We start from the raw sequence: 23,704 nt of genomic DNA on the forward strand, positions 1-23,704 counted from the left end.
GTGACATCAGCCCGCGCCGGGGCCCCGCGCTGTCACCGGCGCTGGGCGGGAGGGGCGGCCCGTGTGGGACCGCGAGTCGCGGCGGTGCCGCTGTGCCCATCCCCGCGTGGGGACCGCGGCTCCCAGCGTTATCCCTGTCCCCGCGGGGAATGGTGAATCCCGCCGCTGTCGCCGTCCCCAGGGAGAAGGAGGGGGGGGGTTCAGCTGGGGCAACGCTGTGCAAGTTTCGGGGGGTGGTTTCTTTTGCACGCCGAAGTTTTGTTTACTGACGATCCCTGTCACGGACGCCCCGCGGGCGGGAGGAGGCTGTGCGTGTGCTGGTGTAATTAAAAACGAAACTCTTGACGCCAAACACTGCAGGAACTCTAAGTTCTGGGTCAGCTCCATAAGCTCTTTAATGGTAAGAGCCTTAAGCACGCCCCGGAGTGCCGGGTCTCCGGGCGCTCCCAGGGGAAAAGCCCGGCAGGGCAGCGCAGGTGCTGGATGTGAGGGCGCACCTGGGTCCGCAGGCGCGGGGCTCGCTCTGACACAGCCGCGGTGCCCCCGCCCGGTGCCGCTCATGCCGAGCGGTGGCAGGCGCGGCGCTCCGGGCCGGGGCACCCACTCCAGCCGCCTGTGGGCGGAGGGGGTGTAGCCGCCGCCAGCCCCCGCAGCCGTGCCCGGGCTCTGCTCGCTCCCGTTCCAGGATCAGGTTTCCCGCGGCCGGGGCGGGCGGCACCGCCTCCCTGTCCCCGCCTGCCGGACCCGCGGCCGTGGGCAGCGCCGGCGGCGGGAGGGGCGCGTCCTGCCCGGCCGGGGCCGCGGCAGAGCGGCGCGCAGCGGGCAGGTGCGGCGGCTGGAGCCGGAGCCGGAGCCGGCAGCTCCGTGCCTCCCGCGCTGCTCTCCGTCAGCATGAAGGTCGAGTTTGCCCCCATCAATATCCCCCTAAAGAGGAGGATCCAGACAGTCGCCGTTCTGCAGTGGATCTTCTCCTTCCTCCTGCTGGGTAACAGCCTTCCTCCTTCCTGCCCCTGCCCCTGAGAGAAAAGGGCGAGGAGCGGCTTTTTCCGTGACCAGCGTTACCCGTGGGCATCGCTCGGTGCCAGCCGTGGCTCCACGTGGGTGCAGGAGCGGCCGGGGGCGAGCAGATCCCCGGCGATCCCCGGGCGGGCTGGAGCATCGCACTTCTTTCTTCCCTGAAAGCTTTGGATGTTTTTTTCTCTTTTATGGGGGTCTGTTTCTTTCTGTGGGTTCTGCTTCAAATATGAGCCTAAAAAGCTAGTGTCGCTGGCTCCTCATTGGGACGCCCAGTAGGTTTCTGACAGCAACTTTTTTATCGAAGATGAGCATAAAGTCTGGTACATGACTAATGCTGTTTTCATTCATAATTTCGTAAAATAACTTTATATGCTGTAGTTCAATAAAATTCTCATTTAACAAGGTAATGAAAAATAATGGGCATTGTCAGTGAATTGATTCATATGCAGACAGTTCTGTAAGTGTTTGAAAAATATCCTCACTGGCTTTAAGAAAGTGTTGCTAATTCTACTTGGTAATCTTTTTCTACTGATTGTTTCGCTGTAATTAATTTTCCTAATATCTTAATAGACACCTATCATTAAGCACCTATTCACAGCAGCAAATTGTATTCACATGGGTAGGTATCTTGAATCTGATGAAATGAATCACTTGATAAGGTAAGATAAACCTTAACTCTATGATACTAAATCCATGGATTATATAAATTGGGAAGTAGTTATTGAATACTCCAGTATCACTGGAAATGCTGGAACACTTCAAGATCATCTATGCTGTAGGATTTACAAGGTAAAAAGGGTGCACTTATCTTCTTTGTATGTCTTACAAATATATTATCCTACAGGTGGTCTGATGTCTTTCAGGTGGTTGTTTTAGATTGTTAACTCACACATGAAAAATTTGGGGGAAGTATGGAGGGGTATGAAGTATCTTTGCAGATTAATCAGCAGATGTTCTGTTACATCAAAATTATATGTAGTTAAACGATAAACAGTTTCTGTTTGTGGCTATGTTGTAAGTAGTCTGTACTTTTAATTTTCTGTTATTTAGTTAGGTCTTGGCATGAGCCATTATTTAAGTCTCATAAAGCAGTGGAAGCTCAGGGGCAGTGGAAGAAAACTTTTTTTTTTTTTGCCTTAATGTAGCAATACTGCTGCAGAAAACCATATCTTCCTGTGCTTACTAGAAGTGATCAGGATGCAGAAAATCCCCTCTCTGTAGTTTAGCAGGCAAAGTAGGGAGCTGTCATCTGCAGCTGGTACTGCCTGGGAATGTCAAGGAAAATCAACTCAGAAATGGTCTTATGGCTGGTTATGTTGAGTATAGTGAGTTCATGTGATCATGAAAAAATGGATTTGCAAGAATGCTTGATTAACAATTTGATTCTAATAATAAGTATCTGCTTGTGCACCATAGGGATGTTTATCTTTAGAGCTGACCAATGTGACCTTGTCATTTCGTAGGCGGATGCTTTCAAGTGAAAGGGCAGCCAGTGATCTGGCCAAAACATTTCACTTAGCTGCAGGAAAATTCAGGTGGATGAATCTTAAATGACTTAAAGCAGTAGGAAATGGGCTGATTTCTGATGTTCTGGACTGCCCCTATGTCTGGATTTTTTAGCCTTTATTTTTTTTGTGAACAGTTGTTGTTTCTTTGTAAGCTTTGGATTCAATAGTGACACTTTCAAATCAGGGAGGGGATGCCTTGGCACAAGTGAAATACTGTGTGAGTTCATCACAGAATAGGTTGGAGGTTTAGGTGTTCTTTGGGGGTTTGTGTATGGCTGGAACTAGTTTATGCCAAGCACAATCTCGATTGTTTGCCTTGTGTTACATATCTGCATGTGAAAACTTGAACAGATAATGCCCTATTACAGCTAATGATTCATGATATAGATAGAGGGATTCTGTTTAGAGCAGTGAATAAATGGGGTACTGGCTTAGCTGCTGAAGTTGTCCATCTAGGTGTGTTGTAATGTGCCATAGCTTAGTAAAATGAACTGTAGGACTAACAGATGAAGTAAGATAACTGTAAATTAGTGCCCTGAATTGGTCAATGATATGCTTCAAATCTGGGGAGTGACATGTGAAAAAGTGATTTCGCACACTGAGTAAGCTGTAAGGGGAATGTGAGCTTATTACAACTTAGAATTCACAATGTGACTTGGATAAAAGACTCTTGGTTTTATCTTCCTGGCTGAAAAATATAAAAAGCCCTTGCTCTCCAGGCTTGCTTTGTTGTAATGCTGCATGGTTTTCTGAGACTGTGGAATTGATGACTGAAAATGCCCTCTTACTTGTGCAACTCACAGGCTGGCGTGAAATATAGACATGCAGTAGTTGTTGAAGCCTAAATCTCATCCTCACTGTAAAAAGAGTGAATCAGTCTGCAAATACTGAAAAAAACAGCAGCAGCAGCCTGGAACAAGCAAAGTTCTGCTTCTTCATGCAGTGTACCAGCTTGGGCTGGATCTGCACTGGAGATCCATTGCTTCTGCTGTGCAGCGTAGGCAGAGTAAACATGCCTCTGTCTCAAAAAAGCTGTACAGATGTGCACAGAATTTCATTAGATACAAAAGGAACCTCTTTAACATTCTGGCTGTAAGTTCCTGTACTTCCTTGTTCTGTGCTGCAAGCTGCCAAAGTTCACCCTCAAAAGGAAAAGACAAGTTTTCTTTGTAACAGTGATTTGCCTGTTCATTATCCAGGGGCATGACACCAGAAACAAAAATAAGTTCCGAAATACTGGGGGTGAATATAAGAGTTTCTGGATTAGATGAGAGAAATGCCCATTAACAGATTCCCACCGTGTGTTGACTGAAAATGCCATGTGGTTTTCTATCTTATGTTCTCTAAGTCAGCAGACCAGAAAAGTTTGGATATAAGTTCCATGAAAGAGAGAAGTGTTTTAATTGGGCTTCTGTCTTTTGAAAGACAAGTGTTACCGGTCTTGAGTCCAGAAAACTAAAGCTGTTAAAACTGAAAACTGGCAAATGCTATTTCTCACTGTATTAAGCACAAATCCAAAACAGCTTCAGGCTGAAGCATAGTGTTCAAGCCATTAGTGTTTTACTGCTGAAACAGCAGATACATGAAATTTTGCAATCTTATACTTTGGATAAAAGGCCAAACCAGACAGTTTTTACAGATGGTAGTTTTATGTCTGTAATTACAGTTATTTGGGATTCGTTTGCTTGGCCAGGGGCTGACAGTCCTGGGGCAGGTCTGGCCCTGTCCCAAGTTCATGTAACACCCACACCATGTCTGCCTGTGAGCCTGTGTGCTGGCTGCTCTTTGTCACTCTGTGCCACTGTCCAACCCAAACCCAGGCAGAAAGTCACTTGGAGAAATAACATCTCCAAGCCTGTAAGTGCTGCTGGACTGACAAAGCAAAGAGGTTACATAACACCCATTTTTGGATCATAGGTTCATTGTGGATATGCACTAAAGGAATTGTCACTGGATATAATGGATGTACCCAGTGTTTGCAGGAAATCTTTGTTTTTAAGCTTGGAGGTGTTTTTCTAAGAACTTTGAATTAATTTTGCTGCATTTACCAGTATGCCTAATACCCTGATATTACTGGGAACAGGTGTAGGTTTTCTGTTTCTCACACAGCAGATGGGCATTTCTCCTTGGTGTGTGCTGTGAGCTGTGTGCCTCATACTGCACATCTGTCAGTGAGGGTCACTTTGTATCAGGAGGTAGAGCAAAGGGCTCATTTAAAGGCAAAACCATTAAAACAAAGAAAAATAAGTCAGATTTGGTTGAAATGCTGCTTTCCCAGGGCTTTAGCCTTTTGTTTTCCTTTCTCTCTAATGTACACAAATCAAATGACAGAGTTTTGGAAGAAAGTAAAGCTAGAAGGTGAGTTGGTGAGCTATGTGCTCCTGCTAACTTCTGTGCCCCAATGTGAAAATGGACAGTGGAGTTTGAACACGTACAAAATCAAATGCAAAACTGAGCACCTTGGGTGGAGTGGTGGTGTCTTGGGCCAGATAATGAGAGAGGGAAATGGGAGTTTAACTCTCCAGCAGGGATACCATGGTTTTTCTCTGGGAATAGGTGATGGTAGAGGAGAATAGTGCATTTTCTAAGGCCCACTTTCGTCTCTGGGCTCCTCACTGGGGATTTAGGAAGTGACTGTTGTGCAGGCACCCCTGTATTTATTTGCAAACCCCTTAATAATGCAAAATCAGTATATAATATAAGGTATACTTTAATATGCACAAAACCACAAAATAGTATGCTGAAGACATTGGTGTATATTAAACTACATCCTGTTCTCTAGTGATTAAACTTCTGTGCATGTAGGATGAAGCAGTCTGTTAATTGAACTTGCTGGAGACAGTTTTGAGTTGTGGATCTGGCTTCCCCAAAAGAATAGAAATGATGAAACGTTTGCCACAGACAGAGTGAGAGATTGCTGCTGGAATAATAAGTGGTTTCTGTGTTGAGAAAGAAGGTGTCAGTGTAATGTGCTAAAGCAAATATTAACCTTTCCTGCAAACATGCCACGATGATTTGTTATCTGGTGCTGATTTAATTCATCAGCTATAGCTGGATAGCTAATATAGTTTTGTTCTTCCTCAAAGTCTTTAAAAAAAGAAACAAAACTCTTTTGATGCTTAAAAAAACTCAGCTAAGCTCCATGAGCCTTTTCTAGCAAGCTGGCTGGTATTGCTACTTGTTTTTGTCACTCTGTACTCATCTATCCATGAAATTTATTGGTGGCCTATGGGTAGGGACTGAAGTGTGATCACAGAGAATAACAGGGTACTTACTGACTAGTATTTCTAGGAATGCTGCCTCTGTTACCTACATCTTAGGGAGGGAATTTAACCAAGTACTTGTTTGTATTTGGGTGTATTTGTTTGTATCTCTCAAAAATACTAAGAAAAAACCAGCTCTGCTGTGTCAGGCCAGAGACCCTAGCCTGAGAACCCCTATGTGAACATAAGTGACAGTGAATGCCTAAGGAGAAAGAAAAGAAGTGGGAAACATGTAGACTAAATTTGGCATGCTGTCTTGGGATTTGGCAATTAGTAACTTGGGGATTTATGGTATCCAGGCCACTCTACCTGCAAGTCAGTTGTGTGTAATGCTCTATCTCTAGTTTATCAGTATTTGCCAGCTGAAGGTCTTGGGAACTTGGAACCAAATTTCAGCATCAACAGGCCTCTCAAGCTTGGCATCTGAGTGTTTGTGTTTGCTGTCACAGCACTGCTGAGATACAGCTGCCTTGGCAGGAGTGCTCAGGTATCTTTGTGGCTCCCAAACCAATAACCTGACAAAGGCCCTCACAGGAGACTGATCCACATCCACCAGATGCTGGCTGCCCAACCAGTTTTGGAGTGAGCTCCTTTGCATGGTTTTTGGAGCACTGCAGAGAGCCTGTAGTGCTGCTTGGGGTGACAGCAGCACCCCTGGCACCAGGGACACACCTGCACTGCCCATGCTGTCCATGACTGCTCTGAGCATAATGGGAGCTTTCTCTTCCAGGGACAATCTTACATTTGGTGGCTTTCACAACAGATGTTAATCAAACATTTTTGATGCCTTAGTAACTCCAAATGCATTTGAAGCTTCCAATTTCCAGATTTAACCTGTGCTTCCTATCTCTGGCATTTGACTATTTCATAAATCTGGTGCCCCCAGTTGCAAACTCAGAGCCTGATTAATGATTGAAGGATCAGGTGTGCAAACATCATTGGGCAGGATGGCTGCCAGTGCTAGTTGCTCACACTACATAGAGTGGTTTTCACCATTTGTTGCAAAATATGAATATCCATGTGTTGCAAATGCAAAATGGAGGAGAAGTGACACACCAACATTGGTTCACAAACCCAATGTACAGAGTTCTCTGGCAGTGATTTGTCTTTTAGTCTGTATTTCCTCATCTCCCCTCCCCTACCCCCAAAATCCAGTACATCGCAGAGATACTTTTCAAAGCTCTAATTCAAGTTCAACCAAAAAAATTACACTTAGATTGTACACTGGAACTACATCCAAGGACATGATGCAGTAGAGTGACAAATCCCAAGTTACTCACCTTTTTACTGGAATTTGTTTATGAATTTACTTAAAATGGTTGTTATTTATTTACTCACTGTCTTGTCTGAAGGAGAAAACATCAGGTTTGTGTTTACAGTCTCATTGGTTTTGAGTCATCAGTGTTTAGCTCATCTTGCAGGCTGCTAATTTGTTGAAATAATGAGGAGGTATGGCAAAAGGAATTTGCCTCACATGTCTCATTGGGAATGCAGTAATCAACTTTGTCCTACAAGATGCTGAGCTCCCCTGAGGAAGTGCTAGCAGCATACTTATCTCCCCACACCTTGCCTGCACTCAGGAAGGTGTCCTAGCTAAAGCAAAGCAGCCAGCTTGTTATCTGGTGGATGTTTGTCTGCCCAGGATTAAGTACTGCTATCTGGGCCTTCTCACTGCTGATGTAATTAGCTCTCACAGCAAGGATGCTTGGCTACAAAGCACTTTTCAGCTGTTTGCTAGCAAACTGATAGTAAAAAGCCATGTGATTCTGTGTTAAAAAAAGCCATGTGATTGATTTGGTGTCAAGTCAAAAGTGCTTCTTTTGACTTAACACAGAAAGGAAAGGTAGGAAATTTAAATACTTATTAAATCTTGCATAACAAATCAATTGATTTATAGCTGCTAGAAAAAACTTCTCATACTTGTTCAAACCAAGAACCTTGGCATCCTGTCCAGATTAGCATTCATAGAAATGTCTATAGTTTCAGGATCTCTTCTTCAAGGACCAGGTAATGACTTTTCCTCAATAGACATCTGTGCTCTATTTTGGAGTGATGCTGTTGTGGGATTCCCTGTGAAATTCCCAGTGGAATTGGAGTGTCATATTTCATCTGTGTTACTTGTCCTGCATTAATGATGTTCCTTAGAACTGGTTTTAGTTCTTGTGAGTTTTCCACATTGACTTTGGGGGTCTGTGGGCCTCAGTTAGCTGTGGTGTTTTCAAGAGCTCTTGCTCAAATGCTTTTCTGTGCAAGACCAGGGTTTCTTGCTTGAGGAAGAAGCAGTGAGCTTCTGTACTGAAGAATGGAGTATCCTTGAAAATGGTAGGTTTTGTCCTGCTCCTGCTTTTGTTTATGGTCATTTTCTTCTCCCTTCCTCAGAGCAAATGCAATTCCTTATTTTTCTGCTCATATCCCTGCTGGAAATGTGAATGCTCATCCCCTTCTAGACAAGATAGCCAATTCTATTCTGAAGGCACAGTCAAACTAGGCTCAGGAACAAACTGGTTGAAGTTCAGAAAAAGTAAATATTCAGGTTGGAGGAAATGCTAGTGTGCCTGTAGACCAAGCTGAGATCTCAGCTCAGAACCTGCACAGTCTAGGGAATCTGCTGACTTTTCAACACCCAAGTAATTTCTTTCCTGAATGAAGGTGATCTGAACTTGGATGAGTGGGTTTTACTCTTGGTTCATCTACTTATTCTAAAGTTTTCAGTTCTGGTGATATTTTACATTGTGTGAGCCAAATAATTGCCTGAAGTACTTCTAGTGTTTGTTTTTAAATCTGCTCTATTTAGTGATGTATTTAGCTCAGTATGTTTCACTGGTGTAACTTCTTTTAGGACTTCACAGGATATTTCCCTCATGAAAGCCAGTCAATTGTGAGACATAAATTACTGCTTCTGCATTGTAAAATATCTCTGAAAAACATTGGGCTCTTGCAGCTCTGCCCATTGAGTCTTCAGTGAGAGCTAGGTCCTGTTTTGCTTGCCACTGTATAAATTTATGATGTTAAAGCCCTGGCTCCCTTGCAACCTGGACTTCAGCATCTGATCCGTGAGCCTGATGGGGTTTGTTCAGGAGGTGGCAGAGCAAGCAGGCTGCTGCAGGGCTGCCACAGGGCAGAGAGCAGCAGCTCCTACTCCTCAGACATCTCAGACTGCGGCTCTTCAACACAGTCCAAAACTAAAATTCTGCAAGTTCTACAAAGATAAAGTTTCCATAGGATTTCCCTGAGTAATTATTTCAAGGCTGAGCCCCAAGTAACACAATGTATTTAACCAAACAACTTTTTTCTGCTCTTTGAATTGTGTATAATACAATTCTTATGTATCACTACTGTAGCAGGATGTTACAATTCTTTCTTAATTGGCTTTGAAAGTATCAGGACTTACCTGCTGTTGTATTCCCACAGCAGCACTGAACTCCCCCTTTGGCTGAGGTGTTTAGTGGCTGAAGTGGAACCTCTCCATGTTTTGGTTTTGTCTAGTGTATCTCCTTGGCCCGTGACAGCACTTTTGGCTGGGAGTAGAACTATCACTCCATATTCTAGGTAGAGAAGCTGAGAAGGAGAATAGAAAATGATTGCCCAATATCCCTGTAATTAGAAAAGAGAGGTTGCTATGGCTCCCTTTCCCTTCTTTCCTTCCCCAGCTTTCCTTTCTTCTCACTCCCTGAAGCATTACATCCTTGTTAGTTCTTGCTGTCTCCTTTTATTTTGCCTTAGGTAAACCAGATGCTCTCTACCAAGCATCCAGTTGTGCAGTAGAGGGAGAAATAATAGACTGAGATGATACACTCTTGTAATGTTTCACCTTCACTGTAACAGCACCATGTGGAATAAGCTGAGTTCAATTTGCATGCATTTTGAGTAAATCTCTAAAAACATATCAGGGTTGGGCATTCTTAAAAGGACACAGATGTGATTAATGCTTGCTGTGCTTTCACTTTTTTGTCTCTTGTAGCAGAGTTTTGCTTTGGATTCTTTGTGATCCTGATCCTGGGCAATTTCTGGTTCCTTGCTGTTCTGTACCTGCTGTGGCTGTACCTGGACTGGGGAACACCATGCACTGGGGGCAGACGCTCCCACTGGGTCAGAAGCTGGACTGTCTGGAAGTACTTCAGGGAATACTTTCCCATTCATGTGAGTAAAGGGTTTCTCACAAACAGCTTGAATAGCCATAACCATGGACAGACATCTGGGACTCATCTTTGCTAAAATTCTAATAATCTCTCTGGAGTGAACTTAACTTCTTTTTAAAACATGGGAAATCTGAGATTTAGTGACAGAAGGGGACAGGGCCTGGTTTTCTAGTTGGACTGTTGGGTGACAAGGTAGTGCTTCAGCACAGTAAATCTAGACATGGTATCCTGACACATCCATTTAAGCTTTCTTTATCTGTAAAGCAGGACAGTAATTTTAAGTGCTCAAAAGGAAACTCATTGTCATTGCTTCTATGTCCTGTCAATGTGCAATCTCCATAGGTGTTGTTTTTGGGGTAAATATCATAATGCCCATCACTGACTCTTATTTTTCAGCTTATAAAAACTTCAGAACTGAACCCAAATCACAACTACTTACTTGGCTTTCACCCTCATGGGGTCCTCGTAGCTGGAGCCTTCGGAAACTTTTGCACTGATCCTCCTTTCAAAAATTTATTTCCTGGCCTTACTCCATATCTCCATATCATGCCCATCTGGTTTGGCTGTCCCTTCTTCAGAGAATACATAATGAGTGCTGGTAGGTAAAAGCAGAATGTCTCAGCTGTTGCTCCATATTTTAGTTTCTGTTACAAATGTAGAGTCTATTCCTCTACTTATATATGGTAAGTAATTTCAGAAGGATCACTGTTGGTGCTAAATTTAACCTCTATTTTATGATGAACTGTTGTGGCAAAATTGGAAGGTTTTATTAATAGTTTTGTAAACTATATCACTGAGTTGTTTTTTCTTTCTGAAAAGAAATTGCTGCTTTTCCTTTGAACTATCAGATAGCAGTCCTGAGTACCCAGTATATACAAGAAGAGAAGGGCATAATAATTTCTAATTTTATTTAGTCATTAGCAGGCACTTGTAAAACAAATTCAGGCTAATCTCTTACCTGAAGGGCTTAGTGTTATACATTACAAATATCTTTATACTCAGAAGTTAATTACTTGCTTCTGATTGAAGTCCTATGTTGCAAATGTGTGTAATTTTGATTGAGATGTAAACTCTAAAGAGAGAGACCTTTTTTCTCTGTTGTGAGAAGCTTTTGTCATCAAGGGGTGATATTCATGACTGGTACTACAGCAATAAAAGATAAAAATAACAAGCAGTTGAGTTGGGGGAACTGAAAAAAGAGGAGAATGAAATAAGAACTAGTGCTCCCCCCCAGTGGTTTAATACATGACTTATTTTACTTAAATTCACTCAACACCAGCATTTAAGCATGTTCTGATGCACAAGACTAAGTTCAGGAGACAGAGATCTAACTTTATTCATGACTGCAACACAGACACTGCAATCTCAGAGGAGCTGTTCCACTGTTCCATGCACAGAGATGTTTCCCAGATTAATATCAGAATTACTTATCTATGTATACTTCAGCATATCAGAGAATGCCTTTCCATGCAAATGTAATTTCTGAGGGCGTTCTTTGAGGCTTGCAAAGTGAGGGATTGGCAGTGGTAGAACATTGCAATTTTAAACACTGTTGTTTAATCATTGTCTGGAAGTCAGATGTTTTTGGCATCTTGACCCATGGGAACAAATATTTACCTGCAGAATGAGAAAGAGCTGCAGTAAAAAGCACACTGAAGAAGAGCCAGCATTGGAGCTCGGTTTTCACAGGTATGCAGCTGATAAATGAGAGGGGACCTTTGGTGTAATACAGATCACCACTCCAATAATAAGACTCTTGCAAAATCTTCCATGTCCTGAAAGCCACACTGCTGGCACAATGTTTCATGTCCCTTTCTTTCTCTGTCTGTGTCTAACACGTGCAGTTGTTGCCTCTGGCAGCGCAGCTGCAGTGTGAGCATGGAGCAGTGCCCTGCATGCAGGGCAGCTCTGCTTCAGCAGGAGACACATTTGTCCTGGGGAAAGGCAGTGATTTCTGCTTTTCTTTCCAGGGAAAATGCATGGTGACTTGAATGAGCACCACTTGAATTATTTGTGAGTCCCAGGTCAGCTGAATTTTCAGAGTAGCAGTGGCTGTGAAGGCAGATGTGGCAAATGGATGTAGCTTTTTGCTGAGGTCTGGACTTGCTCCAGTTGCAAGCTATTCCTCTTGGTGGCCAGCTCCCAAAAGTAGACCACAGTCATCTTCCCTCTCTTCCCAAATTTTTATAATCCAAATTGTAATGTCCATATTGGTAAAAAGACCAAGCAGGGAGCAGAACATCCAAAAGTGCATTTTGATACCAGCTCTGTAAAACCAACAATGTAAACTACACTTGATCTCTAAATTGTCACTTAGATTATATGAATTCAACACAGTGTAATTAAGCATGGCTTCTGGCTAAATGGGATCACTATAAGCCTTTGAAATGAAACAGAGGGCAAGAAGGAAGAGGAACCTTTGAAAGATTAGATGCATATCTGGTAGAACATGGATTTTTCAAAGCACCAAGTCCAGAACAAGACCTAAGGAGATGATAAAGTCTTGTACAGCAGTGTACCTCCAATTAGAAGTATCTATATCAGCAAGAGTACCAGAAAAGCTTCATATAATCTGCTATTTTAGCCTAAATATTGATAAGTGCCTGGGCCTGGTTACTAGAGAATGACCTGATGCAGTTATTAGGAATGGTAGAAGAGTGTTTTTCTGCTTCTTCTAATGCTGTCATGCCATTGCCTTAGATGGAGCTGCTGCTTTATAGCTGTGAAAAGAGTGGAGGGATCTGCTTGGCACTGTAGCTCCATATTTGAGTTAACAAATCCTCTACACATTCTGTTAACCCCTCTGTGCCTGTGTTTGTATGCACCTGCTGTACAGCTCTAGCTGCTGCCTCTCAGCAGTATCTGCTGCCATTCACCTCCTGTTCTTGGGCACAGAGGCTCTCTGAGGGGGAGTTAAGTTGCCAGAAGAGCACACCCTGAAGAACTCAAAACTCTTGCAATAGGCAACAGCATTTAACTCATCGGTGTGAAACCAAAACATGTGCCCAAAACCAAATCTGTTCCAGAGTAAGGAGCTTGACCCAAACCTTTGAAATCTGTTCTGTGCTGTTATAATTTTGAAACATCAATTATATATTTTAAAATATTCTTAAATTCCACTGTACTTGTACATGAGGAACCAGTGGTCACTCTTAAAATGTTTCCTCCTGAAGGAATGGTTTCTGCATCCAAGGAAAGTGTCTCCCATGTGCTGAGCAATAAAGGAGGGGGCCATGCATCTGTCATTGTCATTGGAGGAGCAGAGGAGTCTCTGAATGCACATCCTGGAAGTCTCACCTTGAACATCCTCAAGAGGAAGGGCTTTATTAAAATGGCCCTGAAACATGGGTAGGTCTTCCATGAAGCATGCTTTGAATGTAGGTTGATTCTTAAATATAGTTCATATTATATAAAATTAGAGAATTTGGAAGAGTTTGAGTGTCTAAGAACATGCAGATATCTGGCACAGGAGCCAATCTGTCCACCTAGTTCCACTCTAGGAGTGTTGAAAATTCCCTTTCTCTTTCATAATTTGTAACAGTAGGTTGTTGTTAGCATATCTTGTTTTATTTCAGTTGTTTCTTGTACTAGCAAAGAGTAAGAATTATGAAACAATATTAGTAAATCTTGACTGGTTTTCTGAGTACGGCCAACATTCTGCTTTCTGTTCTGTAAATTAAAGATACATTAAGAGAATTTTCTTATCATTTTAAGCATATAGAATTTTCTTATCATTTTAAGCAAACAAACAAACAAATTGGATAGCCAGGCTCTGTTTCATTAAATCACTGAGAATTATGATCTAGGAAGATTTGTTTTCTGAAGACTTTTGAAGATTGCCATTTGCAAAAGTTAATTCCTGGGAATTTTTGGTGAAAATCTCAAGAAAAACTAGATAACTTTTTACTATGAAGCAGCCATCAGTGTGTTACTAAACAGAGATGGTATCAATGTCTTTTGAGTGATTTACACAGTCTAAGTTACTGTGTTTGTTCTGGACTGGTCTAGATGGTTTGTATATTAGAAATACTGAAACCAATGCTCTGTTCCAGCCACACTTTCTGAACAGCTCCCAGGATTAAACATTGACATGTGAAGCAATGAGAAAAAATACTAGTCTTGAGAAATCTGTAGGAGCTTTTTAAGCTATTAACTGGAGAAAAGGTGGTCTCTGAGAAGAGGGGCTCTCTGCTTTTACACAGAGTGCAAAAAACTAGAAACTGTTCTGTGCCAAAATTCCAAGGGTGTTTCTTACACATATCACTAGGATTCTCATAAAGAGTTTTTTGTGCCAACAGAATGTAACATTCTAGTCTAATTTGTACCCAGAAAAAATACTTGTTTATTTGAATTAGGAGTTTACTGACTAAATGAGTCCTTAGTCCAACTGTTGATTAATTCAGTGGGATCCTCAACACTCACTAGCTTTTATTTGTTTTAACCATGAAGATTAGAAGAATATTTAGATACTCTTTTTTTTTATTAGTATGTTGGTAGATGTCTGGTCTGTCATATCACAAAAGTTGGTGGTGGTTATCTCTCATCTAAGTTCATTTGGATTGAGAAATCAGATACACCTGTGCCTCTCAAGACATTGATTTCAAAAGTATCTCCAACACATAACAGCAAGAGTGGGACACTTACAAAACACAGGAATGGCCCCTTAACCCCTTCACTTACTTAGATTCCAGTGATGGTCCTCATCTTTCTAAAAGGGTCATGGCTGCCTAGAGCCCTCCTCTGGGTGGCAGTGCCTGTCCCTGCCCCAGTGGCTAAGGGCTACAACTCACATGGTCATGTAAGCAGCAGGCTCCAAGTCATTCCTACAAACACCAGCACAAACACCTGCTTCTGTGGGAAGCACAGGAATTCTGACTTCTCATCTGTCCAGCAGGGCTGGGGGACCGTGCAAGTCCAACAGAGGTCTTGCCCAAAGACTTGGCATCCAGTAATTGCTTCTGCTTTTGAAGTCTTGTTTTTAACAATTAACAAAATGGCAAGAAAATTTCCAACTCAACTGGAAATGAAAGGGCCAGGTAGATGAGAAGCCCCATCTGCCACCAGTGCCTGCACACATTCCTGATGCTCATGATCTGCAGCAGCAAATACCAGCTCAGGAAGGAGGGGGCAGTGTGGAGGCTTGTGCTCCCTGGTCCTGACTCCTGTGTTCCTCAGCTAGGAGCTTGTCAAACATGGCCTGAATATGTCAGCAAATGTCCTCTGCACTTTTGCAAAAGATATTTTGGTCCAAGGTAGAACAAATATCTGATACAAAGTGAAGAAATCCTAAAGACACAAAACAAATGATGAATCAGATAACTTATCTTTAATTTCACAATCATAAGTTACTTATTTCTCTGTCTCAGCCTCCTACATAGCATCTTGCAAAAGTCTTCACTAGATTAAAGCAAATCCCACAGTGTCAGGGCACCACAGCTATTGCACCACAAGATGTTCCTGTTTGTCTTAGTGTTGTAGTAAAAAGTTGAGTGTTTACACAGCCACAGTAAGTACCAGGCTTTATCATATTTCTTTTACAGGTGGCAGGGTGATAAATCCACTGGAGGAAGAAACTTTGAGCAGACACTAGTCAGAACAGTATGTGGGAATGATAGTCTGTGTGAGTCCTCAGGCTAAAGAAGCTGTTGAAGCAGTTGTTTTTTACTGTACAGGTGGATATTGACAGAACTCAGTGCTTCCAGCCAGGTCTGTCCTCAGTGCGTCCTCCTCAGGCATTCACAGCTCTGCAGATACTCATCCTGACAATGTTCTAGCAATACTGCTATTTTACAGTAAGGTTTTTCTCAAAGGTGGTGGGGACAGAATAGAGCTAAGATACAGAAACTAAGATTTAAGTAAAGAAAATATTCCTGAATCCTTCAGAGACTGCTTAGGATTGCCCTGCTTTTTTTTTTTTTTCTCTAAACTCTGCAGAATAGTTAATGAAATGAAGCATTAATCAAAAACCATACTGCAGCCAAGGTTTTAAATACAATGCTGGGTTTACCTGCACTGATTTATCCACTCAGGCTGTTTGTCCAGGAGCTAGTCAGTGCCTTTCCTCCCAGGCCAATTCATGAGCTGAATGAGAATTCATTAGGCTGTGCAAGAGCCAAAGTGGGTTCATGTAATTTCTGTGGGCAAGATGTGACCTCTGGTAATAATGGATTACAGCTTCTGTTTTCTAAGAAGTCCGAGGAAGCAGGGTTTGGCTGGGAATTGGACACAGAGAAGGAATTTGGCATTGCACTCGTGTCTGTGAGGGTGTCTGGTTTTTATCAAGGGTTTTGTGCTGAAATCAAGGGCACGCATTACTCCGGTCAAAAGACAAGGGAAAGCCAAGATCTGGTTTTGATGCCACCCAGCTGGGAGCATTATAAAGTTAGCACTGAGTCTCCTTTGCTTGCCAAGGGAAAAAATGTAGTGGAACAAGGGTGGACGTGCTGAAATAGTGGTGGATAAAGACATACTTTTGATATATGCAATAACTCATTTTCATAATTCCAAACAGTCACAAATTGCAATAGGTACCAACCAAATAAATACTGCCAAAAGCAAGTTGCTAGTTGTGTGCCAATCACTTTTTTTTTTTAAACACCAACCAGCCAAGGCATCCAAAAAGCTGCTGCACATGAGAAGAGTTGAATGCCTGTTGCTGATGAAATCCAAAGCTGCTGAAACTCTCTGTGCTGGTTATTGTGAAACTGTTTCCATGCTGCTGATGTGAACTGCAGTGCAAGTGCAGGCTGATGTAGAATTCTCAGTGTCCTCTTTGTTTCACAGGGCTCATCTGGTCCCAGTGTTTTCCTTTGGTGAAAATGAACTATTCAAGCAAGTTGCAAACCCCAAAGGTTCATGGCTTAGGAATGTACAGGAGAAGTTGCAAAAGATAATGGGCTTTGCTTTGCCACTATTTCATGCTAGAGGAGTATTCCAATACAGTTTTGGCTTCATACCTTACAGGCAACCTATTCACACTGTTGGTAAGTTCCCTGCACCTTTTCTAATGTGTTTGCAAATGTTTAAAAATTCATCAATGTGCTGCTAATATCTGTAAATTTATAAATCTGTTCTAACAGAATTAATTAGTATGCATCTAAAACCAGTATGTGAGCTTTACTGTCCTTCCCAGTTAAAGGGGGCAGTTCTTTTCTTCCTTTCCCTTTTCTGGCCAAATCTTACCCTTCATTCTCAGTTATCCATAGGCTCCTATCCTTGGCAATCCATAAAGAAATCCAAGAGTTGTCCAGTTTATGAGAAGGCTGCCACAGCTCTGCAGCTGTTAATGTGGGTTCTGATGTTTTATGTGAAGCCCAGAAGTTCATTTCTTAAGCTCTGCAGAGAAGTACCAGTTGGATGTTGCAGCTGAGGTACAGCAGAGCTCTGGATCAGGGCTGCTGGAAGGAGCTTGTGTGGTGCTCATCAGGCCAGAGGGGGAGATGCAGGAGGAAGGGAGTGGTGCCACAGCCCTTGGGCAGGCTGCCACTTAGGTGGCTTTGCAGGTCTTTAGGGTATTTCCTTCCCTCTTGGCTTTTTCCCTTGGAAAGGGAAAAATGTTTAATTGGGAGTGTGCATGCCACATCAACAGGCAGTTTGGGAGAGTGTTTTTCCCCAAAAGCTTCCATTACTGCTCATCTGCTCTCACTGAACATATGTTTCATGGTTTTACTAGTGCTATTGACAACCACACCTTCACAAAATAGGTGATGCTGGGTCTCATGCAAAGGCAATAGTTGTCTCTCTGTAAATTTTTTGATAAATAATTTTTAGCCAGATTCTGACCTGAGTGAACTAAAGAAAATTGAGCTTTTCTACAAAGGACTTTGAAGGTGGCCCTCCCTTTTTATGGGGTTGATTTGATTATAGTATTAAACAAATAAAAATGTTTAAGACAAAAACATAGCTCTTTTTATGTTAAATTTCAAGCAGATCTGTGTTTTATCACTTCATGCAGTTGAATATTTTGAAAATATTTAATTTTTAATGCCTGCATGGTTCACAGGCAGGCTAAAAATGCCACTTATTTTAAAGCCAAAAAGTTATCAAAGCTTTGGAATGAGATGTATTGGATGAGATCTATAATCTGCTTTTTTATTTTTTTGGGCTGATGAAACCAGGGCTGTTCTGAAGCTTAAAATGTCTTATTTTATGAGGCATTTCTTCATCATGACAAAAGCACAGGAGTGCTACAAATCAGCAAGACCAGAGTCTTGCAACAGAACTTGTAAGATCTCACAAGGTCCTTTGCCTTTTGTGTGTCTTCCCCCGTGTTTGAGAATCATCACAATGTCCTTGTGTCCTTGGAAGTGTGTGGGGTGTTCTTGGCTTCAACACAGCTTTGAAAACATTGCCTCAGCTCCTGAGAGCTGCAGTGAGCTCACCTGGGGTGATGAGCTGTGCTGCCAACGTGGCCAGGTATGGGTGATTCCAGTCCTGGGTCAGAAGCCATGGATCCAAGAGCCATTCAGCCAAGCCAAGATCTGTGAATTTGAGTGTTTTGGGCTTGATGAGTTCTTTTGGTTTTCCTTTATTTTTTTAAATTTTATTACTGCTTTACAGAAATAGAAACAACTCTAAAATATCAAATTAAGCAAGTTCCTTAAAGCACATAATATTAGAGAGATGAATGTAATTTTCCATCCCACAAGAAATCTTCATTCTTGGGAGAAGAGACTGTTGCAGAAGGGTTTGGGGGCTGTTTGCTGTTTCCTGTCCTGCCTCTGGAAATCCTGTATTGTATGTATATTGATTTCACACCCCTCTAAGGTATTGCTCAATCCAGGCATGGGTTCCCACCCCAGCTGTGTAAAGTCTGAGTTTCAGCACCACACAGGCCTGAGAGCTGGTGCAGCTGGAGCTGCAGCAGGAAAATGCAGGCTCAGCTCTTTGTGGTTCTGGTTAGGCTTCCCTTTAGTCATCACCATCCAATCTGAAGTGGCAACATCTCTTAACAGGAATTTTCAGGTGCCTTTGGAAAAGTCCAAAGGGTGCTTTTAGCTCTCTGTTTCTCTAGGCTTCCTCTGTAATCCCAGTTGGGTCTGTTAATGTGTTGGTGCTTCCAATGCAAGAATAGCTGTCAAAATCTAATGACTGAACAACACAGGAGAGACTGAGATCATGGGAAGGTTCTCTTAGCAATCCACTTTTTAGCCATAGCCTTTTGTGGAAGACAAGGCTGCCCTCTGGATTACCATGGAGTCATCTCCCATGGAGCAGGTAGCAGGCTTTGCACAGTGCCTGGAGAACATTTTGTTTCCAGTGACATTTGTGGGCAATGGATGGTTCAGAGACACCTCACAGGTTTAGGGAATCTACATGCTACCCATCCCTAGGCTGAGGTCACATTTCTGGTGCAGTGATATCCATTTTGAATAAATTGGAAGATAAATATTTCCTTCAGTCCTGTCCATGTGACAGTATGGTTGAGGGCACCACTGTCCTTTAAGCACACCTCACACTGAGTGGTTTTACTATTCACATCAGAAGACAGTGAGAAAGTACATGTTTTAAATACTGTGTTGAACTTGTAGACAGCACATAACCCAGAGGATTGTACCTTGAAGTGTAAACTGCTCCTTCAAGTTAGAGTTTATCACTCTTCTCATTTGCTCATCTGCTGCCAAACTGAAGTATTGGGGGGTGGGGGTGTTAATTAATTTTATCTGAACTTCAGCAAAAGTCAGTGAAAAACCAGACCCAGGGCTCAGGCTTGTGAAAGGCAGGATCAGGCCCCAGGGTAAGAAAATTGTGCTGTGATTCTGCAATCTGGATGGGATTACAGAATCTTAATCCCTTACTTCTTACTTCTGCTTAAAAAGAGATGCCAGTGAAGCTAATGCTGTTGTGTTTGATTTACAGTGGGAAGCCCCATCCCTGTAAAACAGAACTTGAACCCCACCACTGAAGAAATTGATCAGCTACATGCATTGTATCTGCAGAAACTGAAGAAATTATTTGAAGAACACAAAAGCAATTATGGCATCCCTGCACATAAATCTCTCATCTTTGAGTAGCAAATTGCAATTTGTAATTCCAAATCTCATGCAAAGAAACAGTGTCTGCTCAAAGATGTCTTTCTTGCAATCCATATTTTGCAATCTGTAATTATCCTTATGTAAGGAATACTTTTAAGAAGGGATTGTTCGAGGATTTAATGATTTTTATCTTATTCTTGGGTCGTGTGGGGAGGGATCATTGGGATGTAAGCCTTGAAGCCAGTGCTGTTTTGAGTTGTCCTTTTAGGTTCATGTGTGCCAGAAATGTGAGTGAGAGATTCCACACAGATGTTCTTACCACAGCTTGAGGACAGGAAATTGCCCCAGCATGAGATCAGTAGCAGAAGCATAAATCAAAGAAGCCTTTGATTAGAGGTTGAGAGATTTACCAGCGTTTATCAAACATGACATCAGGTTCTTCTCTGAATGTCAGAAACCCCTGCTGCTCTTCCACAGGAATGAAGGTGTATGTTTTCAGCAGATGGCTACTGTGAACCATTTACATGAGAATTTAAGAATAAATTAGAGTCTTCAGCCCTGAATTGATTATTGGCAAAAATGGTTTGTCCAAGTCATGGAGCAGAGCAAACCTTCTGTCTGGAGAACAGTGTTGAGATTTTTCTGTCCATGTGTGTGCTGGGTGGTGGGAAGCACTGAATGATGTGACTTTTCTGGACAATCTGTGCTTTGGAACATAAGTTTGGAAGATGAAGCAGCTTTGGTAGTTTCAGCCTCAGAAGAGGTGGCAGGCACAGGACAGGAGAAGGAGGGAATCATGTGAAATTTTCATCCTGTGCAAATTAAAAATAATCCTATGTCAAGCACTTGCACAGAAGGAAGTGCAGCCCAGTTTGTTCAGTCAGTTCTGAAATTTCACCAAGGAAAATGTACTTGATAATTCCTTTTTTTCCCCACTGACAGAAGTGGAGATGTGTTGAACTGGTGCTGCAGGGTGACACAGCTGCAGTGCCAAGGCAGTGTGAGCATAGCTCTAGGGTGCAGCAGGTTAAGAGGGTGCATTGTATATAAACCAGGTGCCTGAATTTGAGAAAAGGTTTATCCTAAATGTGGAGATCCACCTCAGAAAAGAAAAGAAAAAAAATCTTAACCAAACTCTTTTTCAGTGAAAATGCCTGGGTGTTGGAGATTATTGTGTATGGAAAGAATTTTAATATATTACTGAATTTTTATGAGATAAATTGTTGTATTTGCACGTACTTTCTGACTGCCTGCAGACTTTGCAGTCTGATGTTAGTGAAGAGTTTGCTCTGCTTTTAGTAGTTTTGGTGCCTGAATATTCCATCAGTGAGGTGCTCTGACAGGTCAGGCATGGGCTTGTCAGGCAGCCTGGGCATCTGCAGTTGGCTCAGCTGGGCATGGAGGTGGCTCCAGGAATAGCAGTACTGGACACATTGTGTATTGCATGGGCTGGAGGCTCTTGGGAGAAACACACCTGGGGCTTTGAGAACAAGGTAGAACTCTGGAAAGTAAGTTACAGAGAAATTCTGGAAATCCTTAGAAAGAGGAAGGTGTTTATAGAAAAGAGTGCAAATGACTTCTGTGGATTGAACTCTGACTGAACCAACGCCCAAAGCCAGACAAGTATTTGCCAGATAGAGAGCTGCTTGTGCTCCAAAAAACCCTCCAGCAACAAGTTGGTTTCCTTAAGAGGGCTCTTCCTTCTTGTCATCCTATTGTCATCCGGATGTAAACAACACTGAGTCCTGCTCTCATTTTCTCTACAATGACACAAACAGTCTGGCAACCAGGGCTGGAATTTGCAGTGCCTGAAGAAGCCCCTCTTCCCTGACAGACTGCTGTCAATGTGCCCACAATTCACCTCTTCCTGAGCTTTCTTGGTGCCATGTGTGCTTGCCCTCCCTTCCCATGCCTTTGCTGATCACTGATGATCACTGTGCAGGCATCTTGCTTCCTCACTTTCTGCCCACCTTTCCCTGGGTTGAGATCTCTGGTCTCTATGCATGGAAAATACTGAGTGGTGGCTTATCATTCAGCAAAAATGGGGTTTAGGAGCAGGGTTTGAGAAGAGGAAGCACTGTGCCTGTGCATGTTTGACACCAGCTTAAGATCAGGACCGTTTCAGCTCTGGAAGGGCATGTTTCTAGGGAGGTCAGACATGGCAGGTTTGTTACCTGGGAAGAGGTCTCAGGGTCCTGAGGATTGTACCAACAGATGATCCCTGAGCAGTTGCTCTGTCTTAGCCAGCTATGTGAAATTTCCTTTGGATGTGACTCTTTATTGCTTGCCCTGATGAGTAGTGAGGATTATTCCAGAGAGAAGGATTTGGAGTCTGTCAGATTGTGCTCTCCTAGATTACCTGCTCTAATGAGATATTTCCTCTCATTCTCAGTCTGTTCTTTTTCCATTACCTTAATGATACAGAAGATCAGGCTGTAAATTTAAGAATATTAGCATTGGGTTGAGGATGGAAAGTAACAATGTTTTTTTGTAGATTAAATTAATCAAAACTTCTAGGGAATATGTGGATACTGATTTTGGGACAATATCTGGTCCAAAGGGTACCCTATAAACAGGTTTTCCTCTGAATCCCATGAGGAAATTATCTGTGGGCTCTCTGTACCATCCATAACTGGCTCAGGTAGAACAAGTAGGGATTGTGTTGCTATGGCTACTGATACTGTCATTGCTTTGTAACAATGGAGATGGTAAAAAACCCAAAACCAAAAACCCAACAAAAAATAACAAACCAACAAAATCTCCAAACAACTCAAATATTTATTGTTGCTCAGTTATCACTGCATATTGCTTATGATGGTCCTTCCAAACTACCTTTTATTAACCAATTGTCTAGTGTACTCAGGGCTATTTTAAAATAGAACTTCTGTCTCTAAATGTGATAGCCATGGTGTCATCTGAAATATTTACCTCTGTGTTTGTGTGGATGTGTAAAGCAGCCCTGCAACCCTGAGCCTAAAGGCCAGAGCCCTGGCAGCCACAGACCCATTTTGGCTACCACAGGCACCAATGCCAGCCCTGCTGCAGGCAGAGGAAGCTGCCCACGTTTACTGCAGCAAGAGGCTCCAGTTGCAGCTCATGCTGGACACAGCAAGAGCAAGGAGCTGGTAGGAATGGTGACACCCTGCCCCAGCTGCACCTGGAAGAGCTAGGCAGCACTCACATTCCTGGTGGGATGCCACTCTGCCTGGGGCCTGCTTCCTGTTTCTCTTTGTGCCCTTCAATGCCACAGGTAAAGCCAGCCATCCATCAATAGGAGAAGCTCTGCCTCTAAACCTGCAAACACTGCCTGCCTGCCACGCTCAGAATGAAGTTTCTGCCTGTTCCCCGTGTGTGAACACCTCTGTGCCAAATTCTGTTGACAGAAAGTCAACCCTCAAGTATTTTAACTCTGTGAACTACACATCGTAATTTACACTTTGTAACTTTTTATGGTACCTGTAAAATATGAATGTCAGTTGTTTCAATGATAGCTGTGGCAAGGAGGTGTGAGATAATAAAGGTTTGTACCAAAGGAGGCTTGTGCTGACTGGAATTCGGGTACTTGAATTCACTGCTGTTGGATCCTGGCTGAACTCGAGGGTTCACATTAGCCTGGCTGTCAGGCTGTGCTCATACCACAATGAGAAATCTGGGTGGATTGCTTGCTGCAGGCTCCTCAGGAGAACCTGAAGCCAGGTTCCTCGTGGGGTTCCAAAGGGTCTGAGGGAGAAGTGACCCACAGCAAGGGTGGGCTGGGCTTGAAGAAAGGTTTGAATTTTAAGTGAAAGTTGCATGGAGTCCAA

At 42.8% G+C, this 23,704-nt stretch overlaps 1 protein-coding gene across 1 annotated transcript; it reads left to right on the top strand.

Moving 5' to 3' along the window:
- Positions 1–623: 623 nt before the first annotated feature.
- Positions 624–23,436, top strand: MOGAT1 (monoacylglycerol O-acyltransferase 1). The gene is made up of 6 exons (XM_054639167.2): positions 624–985; positions 9,750–9,928; positions 10,324–10,525; positions 13,101–13,275; positions 16,711–16,910; positions 19,786–23,436. Exons 1-6 carry the CDS (start codon positions 892–894, stop codon positions 19,938–19,940), a joined length of 1,005 nt encoding a protein of 334 aa, XP_054495142.1. The 5' UTR covers positions 624–891; the 3' UTR covers positions 19,941–23,436.
- Positions 23,437–23,704: the final 268 nt, after the last annotated feature.

The sequence above is a fragment of the Agelaius phoeniceus genome, chromosome 10 (genome assembly GCF_051311805.1).
Source record: "Agelaius phoeniceus isolate bAgePho1 chromosome 10, bAgePho1.hap1, whole genome shotgun sequence".
In the NCBI taxonomy this organism is placed as follows: domain Eukaryota; kingdom Metazoa; phylum Chordata; class Aves; order Passeriformes; family Icteridae; genus Agelaius; species Agelaius phoeniceus.

Coding starts and splice junctions, on each gene's coding strand:
- MOGAT1 (XM_054639167.2), top strand. CDS start 892: ATGAAGGTCGAGTTTGCCCCCATCAATATCCCCCTAAAGAGGAGGATC. Junction 986..9,749: donor CTTCTCCTTCCTCCTGCTGG/GTAACAGCCTTC, acceptor TGTCTCTTGTAG/CAGAGTTTTGCTTTGGATTC. Junction 10,526..13,100: donor AGAATACATAATGAGTGCTG/GTAGGTAAAAGC, acceptor TTCCTCCTGAAG/GAATGGTTTCTGCATCCAAG.